A 22461-nucleotide genomic window follows, 5' to 3' on the forward strand; every position below is an offset into this window, starting at 1 on the left:
ATGGGAGCTATAGAAGAAATCGTAGACAACTATTCCCAAGGCCAGATGATTGGCATCGGGGTAGCTTTCACGATGTTACCCATTATTGCCGTCGCCCTGCGATTGTGGGCCAAGTTCCTTGGCCAAAAAGGCATCAAATTAGATGATTATTTGGTTATCGCTGCAATGGTATGCTATGTCGAAACTGCACTTCTGTCGAGATATCTGATTATCTGATATAGACTGTTGCTATTGGTTGTGCCTCGGTGCAGCTTGTTGCCGCTGTTGATGGTCAGCTCGGCCAACATCAATCAACTACTCCCGACGGGCAGCCGATTCTTGATGACCCTCGATTTGTTATTTATGAGAAAGTATGTTAAGAGTCAGCTTCATAAATGATGGTTAAGGGCTGGTGCCAACGTTTTGTGTATCATAGTGCAAACTTGCAGTGAACATCCTCTCCACCGTCGGCCTTGGATTGGTAAAATCGTCCATCCTGGTCTTCTACATGAACATCTTCTTTGGCAGGCCGTTCGAAATCGCCTCAAAAGTAGTGCTGTGCTTAGTTATTGGCTGGACGGTCTCATTCTTTTTCGCCAATCTCTTCACTTGCTATCCGATAACCCCGTTCATCGAGTTCTTTTACCACAACGACTGCGTGGACGGACTCGCGCTGTGGTATGCTATGGCTATTTCAGATATTATCATAGATGTGATTATTCTCATCATGCCGATACCGATGGTTCTCAAATTACATTTGCCATGGACTCAGAAGTTGGGAGTGTTGGCTATGTTTTTGTTAGGTACCATGTGCGTTTTCCCTCCTACATCCCTCATTTATATGATAATATGGCACTAATTATGCCGTAGAGTATGTGCATTCAGCCTCACCCGTGCGCTTATCTACGTCCATGTGGGTGAGAGTCTGGAACATCATTATAATGATGAGACTTGTAAGATACCTTGTCTATGCAGCTCTAGATGCTTAATGGCTCTGGCGGCTAATTTCATGCAGACTACACCTCACCGGTCTTCTTTTGGGCTGTCATTGAGTTATCTACCGCGATCCTTAGCGCCTGTCTTCCAACTTACCGGCCAATCTGGCTTCTGCTTCGCGGCCGTCCGATTAGGCCGAGGAACCGGAGCTCATACTATGCACGTAATCATGGTAGCAGCGGTCTAGGCAGTAGTAAGCGGGAGTACCCTTTGGGGCCTGGCATGGACTTCAAGGATGACATTAGGCTCACCGATGGTTTACGCATGATGGACGTAGAAATAAATGCTCAGAGCAACCGTTCAGATGAGCAACTTCCTTCAAATCATGGAATTACCGTCGAGCGTAGTGTTCATATGGGCAGTCAACCCGTGGAGACGATATGAAAATAGTAATGTATAATGATATCAAATAATGTTTTGAAGAGTGTCTTATGGACAGAAAGAAATGAGAAGCTTGGTATTAAGGTTGACGTTCATCGCCGAGACTTGATCTATGTAACTGTAACATGAGGATGTAAGCTGGTGTTAGTCTAATCCTACGGTGCGGTTACGTTACTGCAGTAAATAAATTTAATTATTTTTGAAAATAATTGAAAGGTATGCAGGAAAGAGTTTATAGCTATGGATCACCTTGGCCCTGTTACGTACCATGAGCGGCTGCGCCTCGACGCGCAGCTTAGGGTTTACAAATGTTGGACGCCCGTAGAACCAGAAAGCCAGGAAACAATATGAGCGAAGCGCGAAACTAGCTCGGCCGAGACTTGACCCGAGTCGCAGCCGACGTCGTGCGCGGTTTCCCACTAAGATGAGTGGACGGCATATTGATTATAGATCTCGTTGTAGAACGCGGCGCTATACTGTGGCCGTAACAGTCGGCCGAGACACGCCAGAAGTTCTCCGAGTCTTCCTCCCGATGCCTAAGCGTGGTAGTTCTACTAGAGTATCTTACCCTAGAGGTAGTCAGCCCACCCCGCAGCTAATAGACTTGGGTCACATACCGCTGGAACCTAGCCGTGGCGTTTCTAGATCTTACTACCTCCTGGGTACCTATCTTCAAGCCGTAGTGATATAAACAGGAGCACGGTCGCATCGCCTGTAGTGGGGAGAAGAGAGAATAACACTTCAAATGTCCTATGCTTTTCTAGAGATCAAATACCTATATCAGATCCATTCTAGCGTAGAAAACAAAACATTTATGTATATCAGCCATGTATTCCGTATCTATTATGACATGATCGACGATCGGATCGTAGCCCGAATCCTTCGAAAGTGGGACATTTAAGATCATCCCGGATGAGAAATGGGTATACAGGGGTTTATCTACACAGGGCGGGTAGGATCGTGCCGGCACGAGAGTTTAGGGACCCTTGCAAGTAGTATCACGACGGGAACTGAGTACCTTTAGGTATGTAGTTGGAAGTGTACCTACCTATATGTTCAATTTCTTTTTTATAAAAGCCAATTTTAATTAGAAAATTAAACGACTCTCTGAGGATACAGATTGCAAATGAGTCGTAGTTTACATTGGTATCTCTGGCATTGCTTTAATGACTGGCTCACGCTTATATGGTTTGTGTTCTGGCATATGTTCTCCCCCGAATTGGCACTGTCGGCTTAAGCTTCTATCACACCAACTCTCATACCAACTCTCACACTAAATCCAATTGTGATAGTTATTAAAATACCGATGGCTATTTTCATATAATATGCATTTCAATATTATAGTCGATCGAACATATCGAAATGTGGTCAACGACATACCGAAAGCCATACTGGTGTCATAAATATTGATGCTCTCTTAGAAAACAATTTTATAGGCACACAAACGCGGAATTGACAGCGTACCTACCTATGTTTCTTTGAAACATTGATCTCTAACCCCTAAAAGAGCCGAGTTAACCGGACCATTAGAGGCAGTATTTTCTAATATTGTTATCTGCCCCCTAATATAAGTGAATCTCGACCCTCGCGCCCCTATGTCTATCGCTATTTTCCGGGTAGCATACATCTTTATCAACTACCCCCCGGGGTTTCCACCAGGGGCAGGCAATAAAGACGCAGATCCCTTCCTCGCAGTACTGAACGTGCAGCTTGTGAGTTAAGAAATGCGGCGCCCGCCATGTTAGAGCCCCAGCACCATAAGTCCCCATGGGGAGCTGAATACCAGCTGCATCAGGTACCTAGCTACGAAAACTGGGGTATTTCGCAATTACGCTTGAAGCGGTAGCGTAGCTTATGCGAGGCCTAATGACAAGACCGAGGTGAGCCATGGTCTTCTCTTTCATTGACGTCGGAACCAATTCACTTACTATGTCACTTGAAAGGTTCCCAAATAATGCTGATTCTGAATCATTAGTTTTGTGCCTTGGTAACTTTATAAATATTCCATTAGTTTTCGTTAAGGGAACGAGGTTATGATGGAGGGTAGTAGCATCAGGGATACAACGTCAGGCTATTCCAACAGACCCGATGGCGACTCAGTAATAGGAAACGAAGCAGCGATATATTGTACTACATACTTCGTACATAGTATACCGGAGAGGCCAAGGTGTTTTGCGCATCTGCAACAGTATATGGTTCTAGCCAGATCAAAATGCGATCTTATACACGAGTTCTTGGCCTCCTAGCCAGTATCAGCATCTGCAACGCCAGCATAAGTGCTGTTAGGTCAATCGATGATGACTTGAAGAAGCTACTCTCATCAGGCGCAACTATCTCCTACGATGCCTCCACAGTGCCACGCTGGAGCGAGTTTCATGCTCCGCAGCCTGGTACTATCGTATCGGTCGCAACCGAAGCTGACGTGGAGGTGACTGTTTGTTACGCTCTGTGTTATCTCTCCAAAGAGTGACGCTGATGTCTTACAGGCTCAACACTGCCTCGAGAATAATATCCCTTTCTTCGCTCAGAATGGAGGCCACGGCTGGAGTAGCTCGTGGCACCTAGGCGAAAACGGTCTTATGATCAACCTCCGTGGCCTCAACACCGTTGTCTTTAACGACAATAAAACACAAGCGCGTATTGGAGGAGGAGCGAGCATACAAGAAGTTATCGACGCAGCATATAATAATGATGCCCAAGTTTTTACGGGCAACTGTAACTGCGTTGGGTATCTCGGCGCGGGTCTTGGAGGGGGGTACGGTAACTTGATGGGCCTCTATGGCTTCAGTGTCGATAATTACCTCTCCATAAACGTCGTGTTAGCAAACGGGAGCCTCGTTACGGTGAACCCCGAGAATGAAGACCTTTGGTGGGCTCTCCGCGGTGCGGCCCCCAACTTCGGTGTTGTCACTTCTATCGTAAGTAAGACGACGCCCCTACCGCGGGAACAGAACATAGCTTGGCTAGGTGGATTATACTTCACTGAAGATAAAGTCGAGCAGATCGCGCAGTGTATCGAAGATCTGAAGCTGGAGGCATATATGAACATCTTCCTGTACTTCGTAACGACAGGGGCTCCGGACTATACGCCGACGGTGCTCGTAACGGTCTTCTACTATGGCACGGAGGCGGACGGCCGTGCAGCATTTAAACCAATTTTGGACATTGGGCCCTACAAGGATACGACGGCAGTGCTGCCGCAGAACCAGTGGAATGAGGGGGCAGATGGCTTCTGTGTCAAGGGAGCGCGAAAGCCTACGTACGCCGCCGGCTTTAGCCACATGGTCCCATCGACCTGGCGTCAGGTCTGGACCGCATTCACAGACTTTCTCAAAAATCCTGACACGGGCTCTACTTCCGTCGTCGTTGAGTGCTACTCGCTTGATAAGGCGCGGTCGATCGCTTCGGACTCGGCATCGTTTCCGAATCGCGACGTCCGCTTTAACGGCTTTGTCATCGCTTGGTACCCGGACCCGGCCCTCGATAATACGGCTGAGGCGTTCGGCTCTAGGCTACGTGACTTATGGCGGGCGGATAGTGAGCTACCGACCAACCGCACGTAAGCATTCCTCTTCAATCCTATATAACATCGATGTTCGCCATTGACACTTAGCCCTAGATACGTCAATTTCGCTTACGGAGATGAAACCAACGATATCGTTTACCATGATAGCACAACTAGACTTCGGCAGCTCAAAAAGCAATATGACCCCAACAACATATTTAATCAGTGGTTCGACCTGCAGTAATGGGCTCGTATCTTTGCGTGTCGAGGGCTTCGAGAAAGTATTCATCCGTACTGGGATTCGGTATATTTTGTAAATAACTTAATTAAGTATAGATTGATAATTGTGAATATGTATAAGTGGAGGGAGGGTGTATAACAACCCCATTATATTCGATGTCTTCCCAATAGTTCCGCAAGTCATGATCTTATTTTAGGTAGTCGTTCAGCAGATCGATTTCACATGGTTTTAATCAGAGATTTATCGTTCCGCGATCAAGCACAGGCAGCGATAATATCAGCGGCTCGTTCCACAACGCCGACAGCCCTAATTATGTTCTCAATTTCGCTGTCAGGGGACTCTAGCGTAAGTGGAGCGAACTTTGCGGTGGTAACTCGGACTCGATATAACTGTTAGTCTAGAGCACCACCTCATAGAGCAAGGCCTCCGAAAGTTGAGACGACATTGTGTTCCGGTTCTAGGCCAGCCTCAAGAACCAGGATGGAATTATTCGGCAGGAAACGTCTTAGACGCGAAGCTAGAGTATAGCCGCTGAGACCCCCGCCAATGATTATATTAGGTAGTGTATGGTTTGATTTTGTCATTATTTGTTTAGGAAACCTTACATACTTATTGTATAGAAAATGGGAGAAAAATAGTGACTGCAAGGATTTATTACTTGAAAGGAAGATGTACCTACCAGGTACCTAGGTAACCTAAGAGTGAGGTACCTGACAACGCTCCACCTAGTGCTGATAAGATGGATAACGATAACGATAACTTTAATTTTTGCTAGCCAGGTACATTATTTTTTAAATCTACAATTCGCATCCATCACCTTTCTATCCAACCCCTCGTCGCCCATATTTTATAATTTGCTTCAAGATGGGCAAGAGAAAGGTCGCAGCCCTCGAGAAGATAGAGGCAGACCTTGCCGGTCTTCAATATAAAATTCGCAAGGATCCAGAGTATGCATCCCAATATTTTCCGCTTCGATAATGTCATGTCTAACTCGTTCGTTTATAGAGCATATGAGAAGGAGTTCATTGAGAATTGGCAACAGTTCGATGCTGCGCATGAAAAATTTCTGGCTGCTCCCGTGGGCGCTGACTCTAACTCACTCATAACTTTTCGCGAGCAGATAGATCTAAGTATGTGGATCTCTACCTACCTATTTCGTATCCTTAAGCTCATAGTGTTGATAGTTGCCCATTGCGCCGAGCTATATCCTCAGATAGCTGCGACATTCCCTGACGACCTCAAAGATGTACTTACGAAGCATCACGCTGTATTGGAGCCTACCCTACGAGAGAAGATAGTATCTAGCCTTACACTACTGCGACGGAAAGATGTTATCGACAGCAACTATCTCCTCACTGCCCTATTTCCTATTCTCATCAGTACTCCGTCCAAATCCTTAAGAATGATCCTCTACCAGAAGATATTGAGCGATATACGGAACACAAATACCAAGACAAAAAATCACCGAGTAAATCGGACTATGCAAACCGTCCTCTATAACCTCGTTACTTCAGATCGCTCTTCTCCGAAAGCTTTATGGGCCGTCAAGTTGGTACGGGAATTATGGCGGCGTCAAATCTGGAATGACGCCAAAACCGTGGATATTATGCGCCAAGCTTGCCTGGCAGAGAATGAGAAGGTGATTTCGGGAGGTGTGAGATTTTTCCTTGGGGGAGATAAGGAACGTGAAGAGTATGAGGACGAAAGTAGCGACGAGGAGACGATTGATATTAAAAAGGTTAAACACTCAATCGAGATCAACAAGAAAACAAAGAAATCGAAAAAGGCTCTCGACAGGGCTGTCGAAAAAGTCAAGAGGCAGGACCGCAAGAAGAATTCACCACATCCACTCAACTTTTCAGCACTACATCTACTACAGGATCCTCAAGGCTTCAGTGAGAATTTATTCGAGAAGCACCTCCAGAATTCTAAGTCTAGGCTTTCTCTCGAGAGTAAGCTTCTTGTCTTGCAGCTCGTCACCCGTCTAGTTGGACTGCACAAGTTGACTGTTATCTCTCTTTACTCCTGGTTCATCAAGTATCTATCTCCTAGACAGCAGTCAGCATCGTCTTTCCTAGCGTCGCTCGCGCAAGGAACTCACAATCTAGTGCCCCCAGATGCAATTGAGCCGTTGATACAAAAGATCGCAAACGAATTTGTATCTGAAGCATCAGCATCGGAAGTCTGCTCTGCAGGTCTCAACGCAATCCGCGAGATATGTGCTCGACAGCCGCTAGCAATGAATGAAACATTGTTACAGGACTTAGTCGAATACAGGAAGAGCAAGGACAAGGGAGTCATGATGGCTGCGAAGGGTCTGCTTTCATTGTACCGCGAAAAGGGCGCGGATATGCTGAGGAAGAAAGATCGTGGCAAGGATGCAACCATGGGTCTCAGGAGCGGGGGGTTGAAGCAGCCGAAGTTCGGTGAAGAGCAAGTTGGAGAAATTGAAGGCCTCGAACTTCTAGCGAAGTGGAAAGAAGAGCAGAAGAAACAGAAACGAGCCGAAGGAGCTGAAAAGGGCGAAGACGAAGAGAACGGTTGGGATTCGGACGATTGGGAAGTTGCATCGACAGATAGCAGCGACTCTGGGGAATGGATTAGAGTAAGCGATTCAGAAGATGAAGCAGAACCCGAACCAGATGCCAAGAGGCAAAAGGTCAATCCAGATGACCCCGAAGAGGATGATAAAGAGAACGCAGAGAGCGAGGCTATTGATTTTATAAAATTAGCTACGACTCAGATTCTTACACCCGCCGACTTGGCTAAACTTCGCGAATTACGATTGCAAGCCAATATCGATAAAGCCATGGGCAGTAGCAAGCGCAAGAAGGAGCTGGAAGGCCGACATGTCGACGAAGGATTAACGGCAGAGCAGATTGAAGCGCCTTCAAGGCTACGCAAGAGTACCAAGGAAGAACGAATAGCATTAGCGAAAGAAGGCAAGCCAGATCGTGAGGAGCACAAGTCTACACAAGCTATACGAAAATCTAAGAAGGAAGCGGAGGGTAAATCTTCAACTAATAAGGAGAAGGCACGCAAGAAGAACTTCATGATGACGCTAGGAAAGGCGAAATCAAAGCAGAAACGAAGTCTTGTTACCACGAGGAATATCTTAAAGAATCATATCGATAGAAGCAAATCCGGTGGCAGGAGAAGGAATGGTGTATCACGATAATCAGTCAAATAGATTAATACTTGGGCTAAGCGAGACTCGTTCACTTTTCCTGTTGTTGATGGAAGTAATTCATTCAATTAATTTTCTGAGCATAAAATATTCAGTAGAGGGTATACCTTTAATTACCTTGCTTATGTCGAATGACAGGAGATGGCGCAATCCGGCCCTCATGCAAATTACACCGCTTTTAGTCTTGGATATCACAAATGCACATCTATAAGAGGGACCTATTTAACACCACGCCATGTCATATATAATATTTGACCTATATGCTTGTGACAAACCATTTGCATAAGAGTTAGAGTTGGCGGGTTTGGCACCCCCCCTAAACGAGATACTTGGTACAAACTGCTACCCCTTTTCACATCGTTATGTCTAGGTAGGTAGGTAGGTAGGTACTAATGTAGACCTTATATTCGAAGCTATTTTTTCGAGATTCATCTTGTAATGTTCCCCAGTAATACTTCATGAACACAGAATAGCGATAAAAGAAGAAAGCGACTGTTCCCATAATTTGGGTCTGATTTTCATGGTTTCTTTTTCATTAGGAGGCATGTACCAGGATAATCATCATAAGAATCATCTATAAGACATCGGCTAATATATCCGCGAAGAGTTCTATATATACTGATTTAACCTACCCAGTTTTCCTTATGCCAATCACCCTTTTAACATAACGCTATCAAATCCAAAAACGCAAGGCACCCACACACCGATTACTTCTAGCAGATCGAGTGTGTCTTGCCGTGCTTGCCCTGGATCGAATGTTTTTCTTTCTATTACCTCAGGGGTTAATATAGAATCGCGAGAAGATAAAGTGTTATAGGAATGAAAAAGGGAGGAAAGGAGGGAAAAAATGCTTACGCGGAATCGAGGATGGTTGTGTTTGGCTTGCCCGCTGTTCATGGAGTGCTTGCGGATGAATTCTTCTTGCTTGGCGATGGACTCCTTATCTAGCTGTTCAAGTAGTTGCTGGCAGTATCTAATATCTGAGATAAGGGAGTCGCATCGGTTCTTGGTGAAGTCCTCGCGGACGACCACCCGAAGCATCTTAAGGTCGTCGGTGTGTGGCGCCATGGTATACGCTGGCACTACCCAGCCCCTGGCGCGTAACCTATGCGCCAGCGCGAACTCATCGTAGTTACGCTCTGTTGTAGTATCCGGCAACCGGAAGGCAACTAGCGGCAGACCTTCGCCTGACTTCTTGCTCATAATTACGAAGCCTAGCGCTGCAAGGGATTCGGATAGATAATCGGCCGTGCGTGTTAGGTTCGACATGATGGCCCGGTATCCCTTCTTTCCTAGCCGGATGAGCTGGTAGTACTGCCCGATGACCTGGCTAGCACCCTTGGAGAAGTTAAGCGTGAACGACGATTGGTCGGCGCCAAGGTAGTTTATGTTAAAGACGAGTTCCTGGGGCAAGTACTTCGCATCCCGCCACACGACCCAGCCAACACCGGGGTAAACTAAACCATACTTGTGGCCTGAGACATTTATAGAGACGACCTTTTCAAGCCTAAAGTCCCATTCTAAATCCGGAACCACGAAAGGGGCAACGAACCCACCGCTGGCGGCATCGACGTGAATGGGGATATCGAGGTCCCTTTCTACCAGTAGGTCGTTGACGCTCTTAACGTCCTCGTACTCACCGGTATAGGTGGTACCCAAGATAGTACAGATGCCGATGGTGTTCTCGTCGACGAGGTCGACTGTCTCCTTAGGGTCAATAACGTAACGGTCTGGCGTGCAGTAGACCAGCTTCTCTTCGACCTCGAAGTAACGCGTCGCCTTCTCCCAGCACACTTGTACGGCTGAAGACATGACAAGGTTGGGCCTGTCGGTAGATTTGCCCTCGGCTATGCGCTTGTTCTTCCATCGCTTCTTCATAGCTAGAACAGCTAGCATGATAGCCTCGGACGAACCTACGCATGAGGTACCAACAGCACCACCGCCCTCTTCATGTTCCGTAGGCGCATTGAAGAGCCGGCCGATCATGGACACACATCTGTTTTGGATATCGGCCGACTGTGGATATTCCTCGTAATCGATGAAGTTCTTAGAAAAGCTCTCGGCCATGAGCTTTTCAGCCTCTTCCTCCTAGTCCATAGGGTCAGCAGATTTCCATGCGATGTAACGTCGCCATAAGTGCCGAGAGCCAGGTTGGGCTTCAACAGGGCACGTACCATGTAAGTAGTAACGAATGAGGCAAGACTATTGGAGAAAACGAATTGTCAGCTCGTCTGCCCACGTTCGCCTCGTTTTCCAGAAAATTCCGAGGCGCCACATCAGATCACGATCAGGAGATATATATATATATATACGCCTCAACTTACTTCAGCATTGGGTTGCCGTCTAAGCTCAGCTCGTCTTTGATCATGCGGTAGGCAATCTCCTTGGGCATCTCACCCTCAGGCATCTCATGCTTAGGGAGGTCTTCCGCGGCAAACCTAGAGCCATAGACGCTTGTTGTGTAGCTATCATCGTCGTTACTTAGCTGCAGGTTGATCTTCTTGACGGCCTCCGGCAGGTTAGATATTTCCCCGTTGGCGGGTATCTTAGCAAGATGTACCATTTTGCGTAAGGACGAGTTTCGAAACGAAATGATAAAGTGCTGGGTCTTGTGTTAGGCGAGTAGAGGAGAAGAGACTCAGAACGAAGTTAAAAGAACGAGGAAGCGGTAAGCCGGTCGTATATCTTTATATACCTCCTTGATATACAGGCGCGGGAGCTCTCCAATTGCACGACCCCACGTTCCAGCGCAGCGTTTCTCTACAGGTTACATAGGTAGTACCAGCTGCTGCAGTCTACGCGGCAGGGAAGCAAGGAAGAGATGAAATAGGATGTATCATGCGGGGTAGCCTATAGCAAGGCATTTCATAACAGCGCAGGTCAGGTTAGTTGAGATTAGGTACTGACTGTAGGTAGGTAGCCAACACATATGTATATACGATACGTAGTACGTCGTAAAGCTAGTGGAGTTCTACCCTTGACTTAAACATAAGTCTACTCTTTAACAGCCATAAATGACGTGCCTGTACAGTAGTTACCTATCTAGGTAGTTAATGAGGCGTAGCGGTGAATACGATCGATCCAATGGGTCTTTCGGCGTCATCCATTTTGTATCTTTACGCTACCTAACGTAATAAGCAGGCGGTGAACATGAGCAGATTGATGGTGGATGAGTAACAGAAGCGTAAGATTTAAGATTAAACAAGTTTTCTAACAGGTCGTAACTTATATGCTTACAATATCAGTATAATTTTGTGCTATCATTTCAGGGGAATACTTAGGAAACTAAATGAACAAACAAAGAGGAAATAGGATGATGATGGGATCTTCGGGTTCCGTTATGTACCTTAGCGTCTTGCTATGGGTTGACATAACTGTATATATTCGGCTCAATTATCCTAATCTGTACATATACTGTTTATTACAATATACCGCTCAGATTTATTACCTATCCATATTTTTACCATTCATTAGTTGAATAGTTTTGGTACGGCTCCCCCGCCGCACGTGCCAATATTTTGAAACGTATATGGGATAGAGCCATATTTTTACCGTTCAATTGAATAAGCGGTATAAATATCGTTCAATCAGAATGAGCCGTTCAATTTTTTGAACCGTTCAGGGATTTGAACCATTCAGGGATTTGAACTATCCAATCAAATAAGCCGTATACGTACAGCTCAATATATACACATACATGCCCAGGATATAATAGATTCAATTAATTGAATAGACTCAATCAAATAGATTTAATTGATTTAGTATGTGGCCTTGTATGTGGCCTTGTATGTGGCCTTATATGTGGTATGTGGTATGTGGTGTGTGCGCACCTGCCCTGTTAAATACATATATACCATACTAAGAATACCATGTACGTGCGCGCGTAACGTGACTACTGATATTGATTGGTCTATTTGAATGATGTCCGTAACTTGACCAATTGAAAAATTAGATCCTGTGACTTTGTGACTGTAATATTTACCTACCTAAGTAAAAAAAATAAATATGTGACATGTAAATAATAAAAAGTACAGCCTCATATAATTAGTATGGCAGCACCATACAATTAGTATGAGGCTGTACCTCCCTTTTGTTACATATGCCTATACACCATATGAACCGCTCGAAATTTTGAACCGTTCAGATTTTGAGCGGTTCACCTATAATGAGCCGTACTTATACCGTATAAACACGGCTCATTATATAAGCGGCTCATTTTGGTTTAGCGTTCCTTTTTTAAAACGTTTATAATTTTTTGAACTACTCAATTAGGTTTAACGGTTCGAAATTCCAACTGCAACTTTTCCATATAAGTATTAGTGCGGTTCAATTTTTTGAATAGTATATATACAGTATATATACCGTTTGGTAGACCATCCTATAGACGCTAAGGTATGTAATAAGGTACGTACATAGTATGTACATTAGCTGATTAGTTTAAAACAAGCCCCAACTTCAGGTCGCCAAGGGTTGGCAAAAAAGCTTGGTAAAAATTAGACAGGTCAACTCGTTTCGGTTAGTAAGGACCAAACAGGGATCAACAGGGATCAACAGGGATCAACAGGTACGTAGAATCCGCTCGTAATAATATTCTCCTAACTCTTACATGCATCATATACATAGTTACATCATATACATACATAATAGGCCTCCAACTCCAAGTGATTTACAACTTGGTTCAGACAACGACATAACCAATTCGTCTTCCATAGATTACCCAACACGATATAATGTCCTGTTAAAAAATGTAGTGCTAGAGTGTACAGCAAACAATCTTCTCTTATGCAGACCCGGTGTACCCAATGAGTAACACCGAGATCTCCAGATCTTGGGATCGACACGAGCCATAGGTATCCATGCTGTTCAAACCCGCCACGATACAGGTCTTTTTCGTACCCAGGTGATGATCCTAACTGCGATACAAGATACTAAAAAGCTTGAATTATCAGCTGTTATATTTGGTAGTGTCCTACCCAGACTTGACAGTCCGCGTCATCCAGAGTCCTTGGAGGTTTCCTACTCGAGACATTCTTCAGCTTTCCACAACATTTCCAACGCATCATCTTACCCAAATAACATATTTGGAATTATTTAGTACTGGTGATTCCAATTACCTAATATCAATTAACATTGTCGCCAGACAGACTCCTTGGGCAGAATGTGTCTACGTTACCCGAACTCGGCTTACGATGCGTGGCGATTCGATCCCGGTATGTGTTCCATTCTCTTTGACTCGTACATATGGCCGTGCCTCCCTGATTTAGGCTTCGTTTAAAAACCACATGCAAGGCCAGCAAACCAAAGTGAAACTCTAGTTGTTAAGGCTTCAGCCCCCTAAGTTAACGTCTAGGTACTCCTTTATATAATCGAGAGGCCAAGCATGCTAGGTATCATTATCATCCTGGTAACTAATAACATTTGAGATGAATTGAATTAGTAGCTACAATCTTAATAGCATTATCTCGCATACCAGTCACTATAAAGATCGAACATAAAACATAAGAGTAGAAGGTAGACATATATACGTAGGTACATATCTAAAATAGCAAACACCCTTAACCTTTTACGATTAACTTCACCATCTGAATAGTTAAACCTTATCTTTCCCTCATAAGCCACCATGAGGTAACTTAGAGAGGCTCTTGCATCTTATATATTCCGCTACTTTCCTTAGGTACTATTAAGACTATCTCTCATTTCCTCTTACCTCCCCAAAGTTACTCTTCTTCGTCTCTGTGACTGTATCACAATCGTCATATATTATTCTCCTACCATCTTATAACTTATCAGCTAACTATACCCATCCTCCCTCTTACTTATAGATAACAGTTTATTATACACCCCCGACTCAAGCGGAATGCATGGGGCGCATATTAATTTATATACCACTAGTCCTCGTCGCCCATAGCAAACCGTTCCTCTTAGTAGCATGAACTACAATCGCTACTATCTTCACTTTCAAAATCCAAACCGTATCGAGAGCTCTACCCTTTCTAGTTCAGAATGAAGTCTTCACAATTAACCTCAAATGGCAACTGCCAATCTCACTCTCCCAACCGCAAATCGACAAGCGCCGAGGGGAAACATGGGAACACCCAAAGAGCATCGTTAGCGACGACTGCACAGCTTGACTATGATGGCAGAATGTTCTATGATGCATTATTAACACCGCGAATAACGTTTCTAAAGAGCGATGAATCACGAAAAGGGGGATTGGCAAATGGTGTTAGCCATGGTTCTCATACTAACGGCCAGCAACCCCAAATGCCCACGGGATTAAATGAATCACAGTTTGATATGAAAAAAGAAAGGCAGGGTCAAAAGATGATGGCGTCGAATATAAATGAATATACCGAATCTAATTTGGACTCAAGTCTGAACGAGCGAAATGCAGCAAGGAGCTCTAGCTCAAACAGCTTGACAGATATACAAGTAGCCTCTCTCAAAGAATCACCCGAGTTGCGAACAACTCAGCTTAGCGAGACTAATGATATGCCGGAATTCACATCATTGAAACAGCCTAGCTGCGAGGCGATGGCTGCCAACAAGCCTGGGGAGCTTGGGGAGCGAAATGGCAATGAAGAGGTAGACGAACCCTCAAATAAGAGTTGCTTAAGTACATCGGATCAAGATACGCCACAAAATGGATCTCTCGACAATGGCTGCTCGTTACCAAATATACAAGTGGCAAATCGCAATGACGAAAGTTTAAGTATCCCAACCGAAGTAGCAGACAACTTGGAAGCGATGAAAGTATCAGAAGAAAAGAAAGAAGATTTGCTTCTTGATGGTACCAAAACTAATATTCAGAGCTTGCCGGGAGCTATGGATATGATATCACCTTCAAGTACAGAAGGTACGAAGACGACCACAAAGACAATTTCCGAACAACATCCCAAAGCTACACAAGACAGCGCACCAAGGGGGCCAAATAAAGATGAGACACAACCAACTAGCTCTACACGAGAGAACGTCGAATCCGTTGTCTCAAAATATATGTCTAGCACTATGAATGGTTTATCCCAAGCGAATAGCCTCTACGAGCTAACATCAACGCGTGAGACTAGTCCATTCAGTAACAGTACTCAGGACCATTCAGGAGCCGATCGGTCCAAGAAGGGCATGCTGCGAGGGCCAGAACAAGATGTAAAGATAGATGAGTCCGTCGGGGGGGAGGGTGCACCTCTGAACAAACGTAGTAAGAAAAACAAAAATCTAAAGGACAAGACCAGGGAAGAGGAAGAAGCGATTGCAGCTCAAGAGAGTAAAAAGAAAGAGAGGAACTCCAAGAAAAAAGAAAAAGAAAAGAAAAGGGCTAGGGAACAATGGGAGAATAAGAAAAAGATGGAACAAGCTAAGCAAGAGCTTAAGGAAGCGAGGAGGAAAGAGCAAGAGAATTTAGAGCGGAAGAAGTTAGAGGAGACGAAAAAGGTGCAAATCCGCGAACCAAAGTAGAGCGAGGTGGACGCGGAAGTTGAACAACCAGGTACTGTTCAGAAACTGGAAGACGAGGTACACATGGCCGAGCAACCGGGGGAAAATAAGACTCAAGAGAGCGAAGATGTTCAGGAACATGATTACCATGTGACCCAAAGAGAACAAGAGAAGGTTAGCTGTGATGGGGCTGGCCATAGTGAGATTTACGTTCGAAGGAAAGATGAGAAATCCGAAGGCATTAGGCAATGGCGACAAAATGCCAGAGATGAGCAAGAGATTGAGCAAGAGATTGAGCCTTTAGAGAGCTACCAAAATGACAACGAAACAAACTCATCTCCAGTCCAAAATGTCGACCAAGGGACCAAACCACCGGACGAGGAAGACGAGGCTAGACCTGCCTCAACTACCTACGTTACGGACGAGAGCAAGCCAGGAGATCCAGAAGATGTAGTAGAGGCTATTATACTAGAAATTCCAAAATCTACAAAGGATGTGGACGATGCTAAGAACTCATCCCGCGACGCACACAACCAACTAGAGTATCAGCAAATATCCGACTCTCAATCCCTGTCATCACCGATACACTTTGAACTTAGAAAGCAGTCACCGTCTCCTGGATCTCTACGGAAACTTGATAAGCGACCTGAATCAACTCCACCTCTTACCGTGCTTCAGTACAATGACCAACCTCAGCAGCAAATACTTACAATAAGCTCTTCCCAAATCAAGCCTTCTCAGCCATCGCTTATCTCCCAACAGCCAACCCAGTATCAAACATCTGAAACACCTCTAGGATCTCACTTTCAAATATCTCGACCACCGGGAACGTCTCAAACGTCTACAGCTTTACTGAGCCTCCTTAGAGGATCAATTTCCAAAGGAGAAGTGGAGCAAGCGTCGTTGACAACCACAACTGATCGACCGTTCGAGGCTGATACTCAGTGGCAATCTTTCAAAGTACAGTATCATCAACCTTCACAGCCCCAGCACTATAATGGACCCATGCAGATGACTGGAAATGGCGGGAACGCCTAGTTTGGCCCGCCAGTTGATTCATTTGCGCCCACACCTCCATTGTTATCAAATCCGCTGGGTTATAATATAGATAGAACGGACATATATCATAGACAATATGTCCCGTTAGAATCATTATCGAGAGAAGCGAGACAATTGAGCTCACAGCTGCTACAAAGTCCTTACTACAACCAGCAGAACATGACTAACGGGTATAACCAGCGCTACCCAGCCGGGCAGACACGGCAGCCGTTAGCACGATCTTCGTATTACCCCACATCGGGAGATAAGGATCAAGAAACGTCTCAATCCCCGGGTTCAACAAGTTGCCAACTTTGGAGTAGTGAAGCGGAACCATCTACCAGTACTAGATCGGATCTGGAATCGATGCTAAGATATCGTCACAAAATCACGAGAGGACAGGGACAAGCGAACGGACGGGCTGATAGGCAACCGAATGAAAGGCCGAATGGGAGGCCAAATGGGAGGCCAAATGGAGAGGGGAACGGAGAAGCGTGCAATAGGCAGGCCAGTGGGCACGAGAGTCGGCACAATAACGGGCAAGTGAATGGATGGACACAGGCACACCAGTCTGGGCACAGTAGCCTACAGAGGGATTATGCTGACCAAGATTCCTCGATTGATAACCAAGGAAGTAGAGACATGGCTAGATGTGGATGTACTCGCAGATGTACTGCCAGATGCCCTCGCGGTCGAACCAGCCTTCCAACCTCTCGAAATACAACCCGTGAGTATGATAGGCGGGGCAGGCAGGGCAGACAAGACAGGCAAGATGAATCTAATACTGAGTTAACACAACCTGAGATTGAAGACATGGCTTGGGAGTTGAGTGTTATCAGTCGACGAGTGCAAAGAATCGGAACTCAGTTGCCTCGGTTGCGACCTAGTCCGACAAGAGGGACTTATAATTCGGGGTATGAGTAAGTTATGAGGGTTGCTAGAAAGTTGAATTATAGCGGTTGTTAGTATTACTAAGGTTCTACAAGTATATCAGCGTAGGAATGATAAAAACCTTTTTTCAAGACACAAGATATTTGGGAACAAGTGCATTAGTAGTGTTTGTTGAAAGGAAAAGGGGGAATACTTCCCCCCTTTTTTTTAGTTAGTTATACTTCTAAAGGAGGATTGAGTACCTAAGTACCTAAAATTGTCACAGACGGAGCAGTCCCGGCTAATCATCGGGATTAAGGGAAGAGAAACGCGATGCAAGTACCTAATAATAAGGAAATATGGAGACGAGTAAATGGAATGACAGAAGGTACCTTAGTAACCAACTGTACCAACACCAACATGTTAGGTAACAAAAGCAAAGACGACAAGATGGAATTCACAATAATACGTACCTCCGAACGCACCTACCTACATGCAATATAATAATATTAAATGCCAGACATACAAACATACCACCTGCATTGTCTCCATACATAAGTCTCCATATCACCTGCCTAGATACTTTAGGTAGATATACATATATCCTTACCTGGTGACATTCCCGACTTGGACCAATGTTGCATAAATCATAACCCATACTTGAACTCATAACCCATAAAAACATATTTCGTATCATCACGGATACATCATCACCTTCGCTTTTTTTTTGAAATTTGAATTTCTACCTAACCTTACCAACTTACGACTCCATGTCTGAGCGTTAACAAGAAACATAAAATAAGGTGCAGTGCATAAGCTAAGAAAGACAAGGTCGACAGACAAATCATCGAGCTCGACCATGATTCCTAGGAAGTCAACATGGATCCCGAGTCAAATGCGCCCCTGGAGCGATCGACGTCACAACTCTCTGCAGCCTCAACCTCGGCAAAGATGTCCCGAAGCCACTCGACACGCGCAAAGTCGAAGCCAAGGAAGTTGATCTCACAACCTTCTAGTTCAGCATCATCCATCGCTGCCTCTGACAAGTCTCTTACCTCCTTCCCCTCATTTTCTCCTCAATCCCCGCGCGACGAACCATCATTCACCACCTTCGAGTCGAATACTTCTACCGTAAATGTCGACAGGAAGCCCCTCGTGGCTCCTATTAGGACATCCATGGTTGAAAGTTTGACTTCAGCCGAAGCCCAGAAGACGGCGCGCGATGCGCTATTCGATGATGCTCCTATAACAGCATATAAGATACCCGGTGCTCTTCATCATGCTAGTGATGATCATATACAATATCTTATCGCGAAACACGGGGCTATTAACCTTGTGCGCCAGGTTGCCGAAGACCTTGCACATCGCGATATGGAAATTTCCCGACTAAGAAGGAGAGCTGATGAAAGAGAAAGAGCACTTAGGAAAATAATACGTGGATGTGGATTATCAAGCTTAGATCTCGAGACAAAGCTCCGGTCGGTAGAGACAGAGCTTCAGGCCCAGGAAAAGATTAAATATGCTACAAATGGAGATGTTTCTGGCATGATGAACGATGCGATACACGATTCAATGTCCTACAAAGCTCTAGGGATAACGGATATAGACGACAGTACAGTTAGAGCCAACGCTTTATCTGCTCCGAGGGACAGCAACACGGTTAGTAAAGGCACGATGAAAGCATGGAAGGAATATCTATGGGGCGGCGGAAGTAGAAAGGCTAGCAGAGCAGCTAGTATTAACGAAGAGGGCGTAAAGACCGCCATTCGTGCATCAACACCAGGAGACCGCCGCCCTCCTATCCAGGAAGACCTCTTCACCCCGCCGGATGTCGAGTCTGCGCAAAGCTCAAGCCGTGCTTCAAGCATCTACTCTGCGTATACGAATAGAAAGCCTTCATCATCTTTTGCTAGCATGGCTTTACAATTAGTGGTTGGGAAAGGCTCTTCGATCCGCGATTCTGAATCTACTAGAGGAAGATCAAATTCGGCGGGCCAGGGCGGCTCTATGAGATCATCATCAAACGCTAGTACCAGGACAGGTGCCTCTAACAGAGCTGCGTCTACGCAAGGGGGCCCCAAAGCACTCATGTCGATGCGACGAGCAACTCCTAAACCTGGAAATCTGCAGTTTTCCAGGCCACGTGAAAGGTGGGAAAGCATAGGCGCAAACCCGGAAAGTCCGTCTGCAACGAGGTCAGATAACAATGGTCCGGTTGAGATGGATACTATATTTTCCCCTGAAGGCCAACCGCCGGCTTTATCGCAACTCTATAATAACTACAATAGCGGCGAGTACTTGATTGATCGCTTCGGCTTTATTTATGATCAACGTCGAAAGAAAAGACAGCGCGAAGCCGCCAAGGTCGCTTCACGCATGAAGAATGGACATGAGATGCTTTCTAGCGGAAGGTCTAACCTCTCACCTAACCTCCTTGATGATGACGCAAGTTCTAGCGGAGATGCTAAGAGTGATGATCGTCCAGAGAGTCCGACTTCTATTGAGGGCCTTATTGACCAAAGCAAGGCGAAACGATGGCAGGATTATCTTAAGATTGCTACCTTCCCTACGGAACTTTTATCGCATACTCCATCTATAACAGCTCCGAACATAGAAGTGCTTGAAGGAAGTGGATCCAAATCTCCAGGACTAATCAACACAGATGACCGCGGATTTGTCCCAACCGCGACCACCACCACTGCGGCTCTTGATAGGGAAACAAGCCCAGCAAAATCAGACGAAGAATCAGCTACGGCTACGCTAGTTCATGAGGATGTTGAGCCAGTGAAACTTCTACTAAAGCAGTTGAGTGACGTTCACGATACCTTGCAGAGAGAAAAGTCTGTGCGTTGGAATGAATTTTTAAGAAAAGTACGCGCTGAGCGCCGACGTGAGGGCGAGGCTGCGGCTGCTACTGCGGCTGCCGCAGCTGAAGCTCGTTTTCAGACAGCTCCCGTCATGATTCCAGAAGCTAAGCTTACTGATGGTGAGACTATTGGTATCGCGGATCTTGGGGTAAAGGGAAAAGTTGGGCGCGCTAAATGGAATGAGTTCAGGAACCTGGTGCTTGGCGGTATCCCCGTGGCAAACCGCCCCAAGATCTGGGCAGAATGCTCTGGTGCCATCTCTAAACGAACCCCTGGCTACTACAGGGATCTTATCTCGCGACCTAGTTCGCTTGATGATGATGTTGTCATCTCGCAAATCGAAATGGACATCAACCGTACGCTTACCGACAACATATTCTTCCGTAAGGGGCCCGGTGTCACCAAGCTCAACGAAGTTCTCCGGGCATATGCTAGGCACAACCCCGAAGTAGGATATTGCCAAGGCATGAACCTAATCGCTGCGAACTTGTTGTTAATCATGCCATCTACCGAAGATGCCTTCTGGGTATTCGTATCGATTATTGAACGTATCTTACCCCAGGGATATTATGACCATAGCTTAATGGCTTCGCGTGCGGACCAGCACGTACTACGCCAGTATGTAAGCCAAGTTCTGCCAAAGCTGTCTCAGCACCTCGATGCGCTAAGCATCGAGCTGGAGGCTTTGACGTTCCAATGGTTCCTAAGTGTCTTCACGGACTGCCTATCAGCCGAAGCGCTGTTCCGCGTATGGGATGTAGTACTATGTATCAACGATGGTAGCACGTTTCTGTTCCAAGTCGCGTTGGCATTACTAAAACTCAATGAGCGCCAGTTACTACAGTGTGATGCGCCTGCTGCAGTCTACACGTATATCAACCACCAGATGACCAACCACGCCATCAGCATTGACGGCCTAATCCAGGCCTCTGAGGGCTTGCGCCGCGTCGTTCGCCGCGAGGATGTCGAGGAACGTCGGAATAAGGCTATCGAGGCCGATAAGCAGATGGTACGGGAACGTGAGGAGCGTAACGCGAAACGTCGTGCTGAGCAGAATTCACAAAAGAGCACGTCAGTACCTACGCTCATGGCCGAGTCTAGTGCCTCTGCAGTCCCGAGTCTCACCTTGCAGGCTGAGAGCGAGAGCAGCAGTGTGACTGGGTTAAATATCTTGGACGCAGTCGGGGAAGAGGCGGAAGAAGAAGGCACCGGGCCGGCGCGGACACCGGCAGAGGAGGAAACTTCATTCGGGCTAGGATAAAGAGCACCGGGGATTGTAATACTGGAATATGATTGAGAAAGTACAAGTACAAGCCCGTAAAAGAATAAGGCCAAAGAAGTGTCTTTTTCGGTGCAGAATAAGTGGTAGGTAACTGGTTGGCTGGTGGACATACGAGCATTATTACCCTAAACGGTTGGCGGCTTCTTGCGTTTGCTTCTTTTTTTTCTTCTTATTTCTTTTGTTGTTCTCCCCGTTTTAGAGATTGGACCATGCTTGCATGCCATGATACCCCCTCTCGGTCGCACAAAGTTTTATTTTTTGTTTCTTCCCTTTTCCTGTTATGAGCAGTTTAGTCAGGAGGATGGGACAGCCGGGCGATATCACTCAGCCGGATGTGGAAAGGGGGATGAATGAGAGGCCTGGCTACACGAAGGTAGGCAGATACCTAGTGGACGGGATATGATACCTTACATACTATCCCTGCTGTCATGCGACAAGGTTATATGAAGCGGAAGAAGGCGATGATGCGCGTGTAGGTGAAGAGGACTATATCCGAGTGCGATTGAATGCCGGAGCTATCGGTACCGAACCGGAATTCAAGGACAATTCATACTTACCGGTAGTCATTTTTCTCTCGGGGTGCTCGCGTTTTCCTTGATTCCGTGAGACCGTGTACATGTAAGACGTAAAAATTAATTTATATCTAATAACTAAAGAGTCCTGCCCCTGATGCCACCAAAA

The 22461-nt window shown here is 45.8% G+C and overlaps 5 protein-coding genes across 5 annotated transcripts; 4 read left to right on the forward strand and 1 right to left on the reverse strand.

The window, feature by feature from the left end:
- On the forward strand, window positions 1-1359 carry GL218_00423 (MFS transporter, FHS family, L-fucose permease; the record flags this gene model as incomplete). The annotated part of the gene is made up of 5 exons (XM_033576841.1): window positions 1-168; window positions 222-350; window positions 416-789; window positions 850-932; window positions 995-1359. The coding sequence occupies 5 exons, from the start codon at window positions 1-3 to the stop codon at window positions 1357-1359; spliced, it is 1119 nt and encodes a 372-aa protein (XP_033442177.1).
- Window positions 1360-3568: 2209 nt separating this feature from the next.
- On the forward strand, window positions 3569-5105 carry GL218_00424 (6-hydroxy-D-nicotine oxidase; the record flags this gene model as incomplete). Its single annotated transcript, XM_033576842.1, has 3 exons — window positions 3569-3790; window positions 3843-4915; window positions 4976-5105. The coding sequence occupies 3 exons, from the start codon at window positions 3569-3571 to the stop codon at window positions 5103-5105; spliced, it is 1425 nt and encodes a 474-aa protein (XP_033442300.1).
- Window positions 5106-5966: 861 nt separating this feature from the next.
- Window positions 5967-8280, forward strand: GL218_00425 (Protein sda1; the record flags this gene model as incomplete). The annotated part of the gene is made up of 3 exons (XM_033576843.1): window positions 5967-6049; window positions 6108-6232; window positions 6287-8280. The coding sequence occupies 3 exons, from the start codon at window positions 5967-5969 to the stop codon at window positions 8278-8280; spliced, it is 2202 nt and encodes a 733-aa protein (XP_033442301.1).
- Window positions 8281-9002: 722 nt separating this feature from the next.
- On the reverse strand, window positions 9003-10852 carry GL218_00426 (Glutamate decarboxylase 1; the record flags this gene model as incomplete). Its single annotated transcript, XM_033576844.1, has 4 exons — window positions 9003-9056; window positions 9145-10377; window positions 10464-10491; window positions 10614-10852. The coding sequence occupies 4 exons, from the start codon at window positions 10850-10852 to the stop codon at window positions 9003-9005; spliced, it is 1554 nt and encodes a 517-aa protein (XP_033442299.1).
- Window positions 10853-18510: 7658 nt separating this feature from the next.
- On the forward strand, window positions 18511-21759 carry GL218_00427 (TBC domain-containing protein C4G8.04; the record flags this gene model as incomplete). The annotated part of the gene is made up of 1 exon (XM_033576845.1): window positions 18511-21759. One exon carries the CDS (start codon window positions 18511-18513, stop codon window positions 21757-21759), a length of 3249 nt encoding a protein of 1082 aa, XP_033441862.1.
- Window positions 21760-22461: the final 702 nt, after the last annotated feature.

Source organism: Daldinia childiae, assembly GCF_008694065.1.
Source record: "Daldinia childiae strain JS-1345 chromosome Unknown Scaffold1, whole genome shotgun sequence".
Lineage (NCBI taxonomy): Eukaryota > Fungi > Ascomycota > Sordariomycetes > Xylariales > Hypoxylaceae > Daldinia > Daldinia childiae.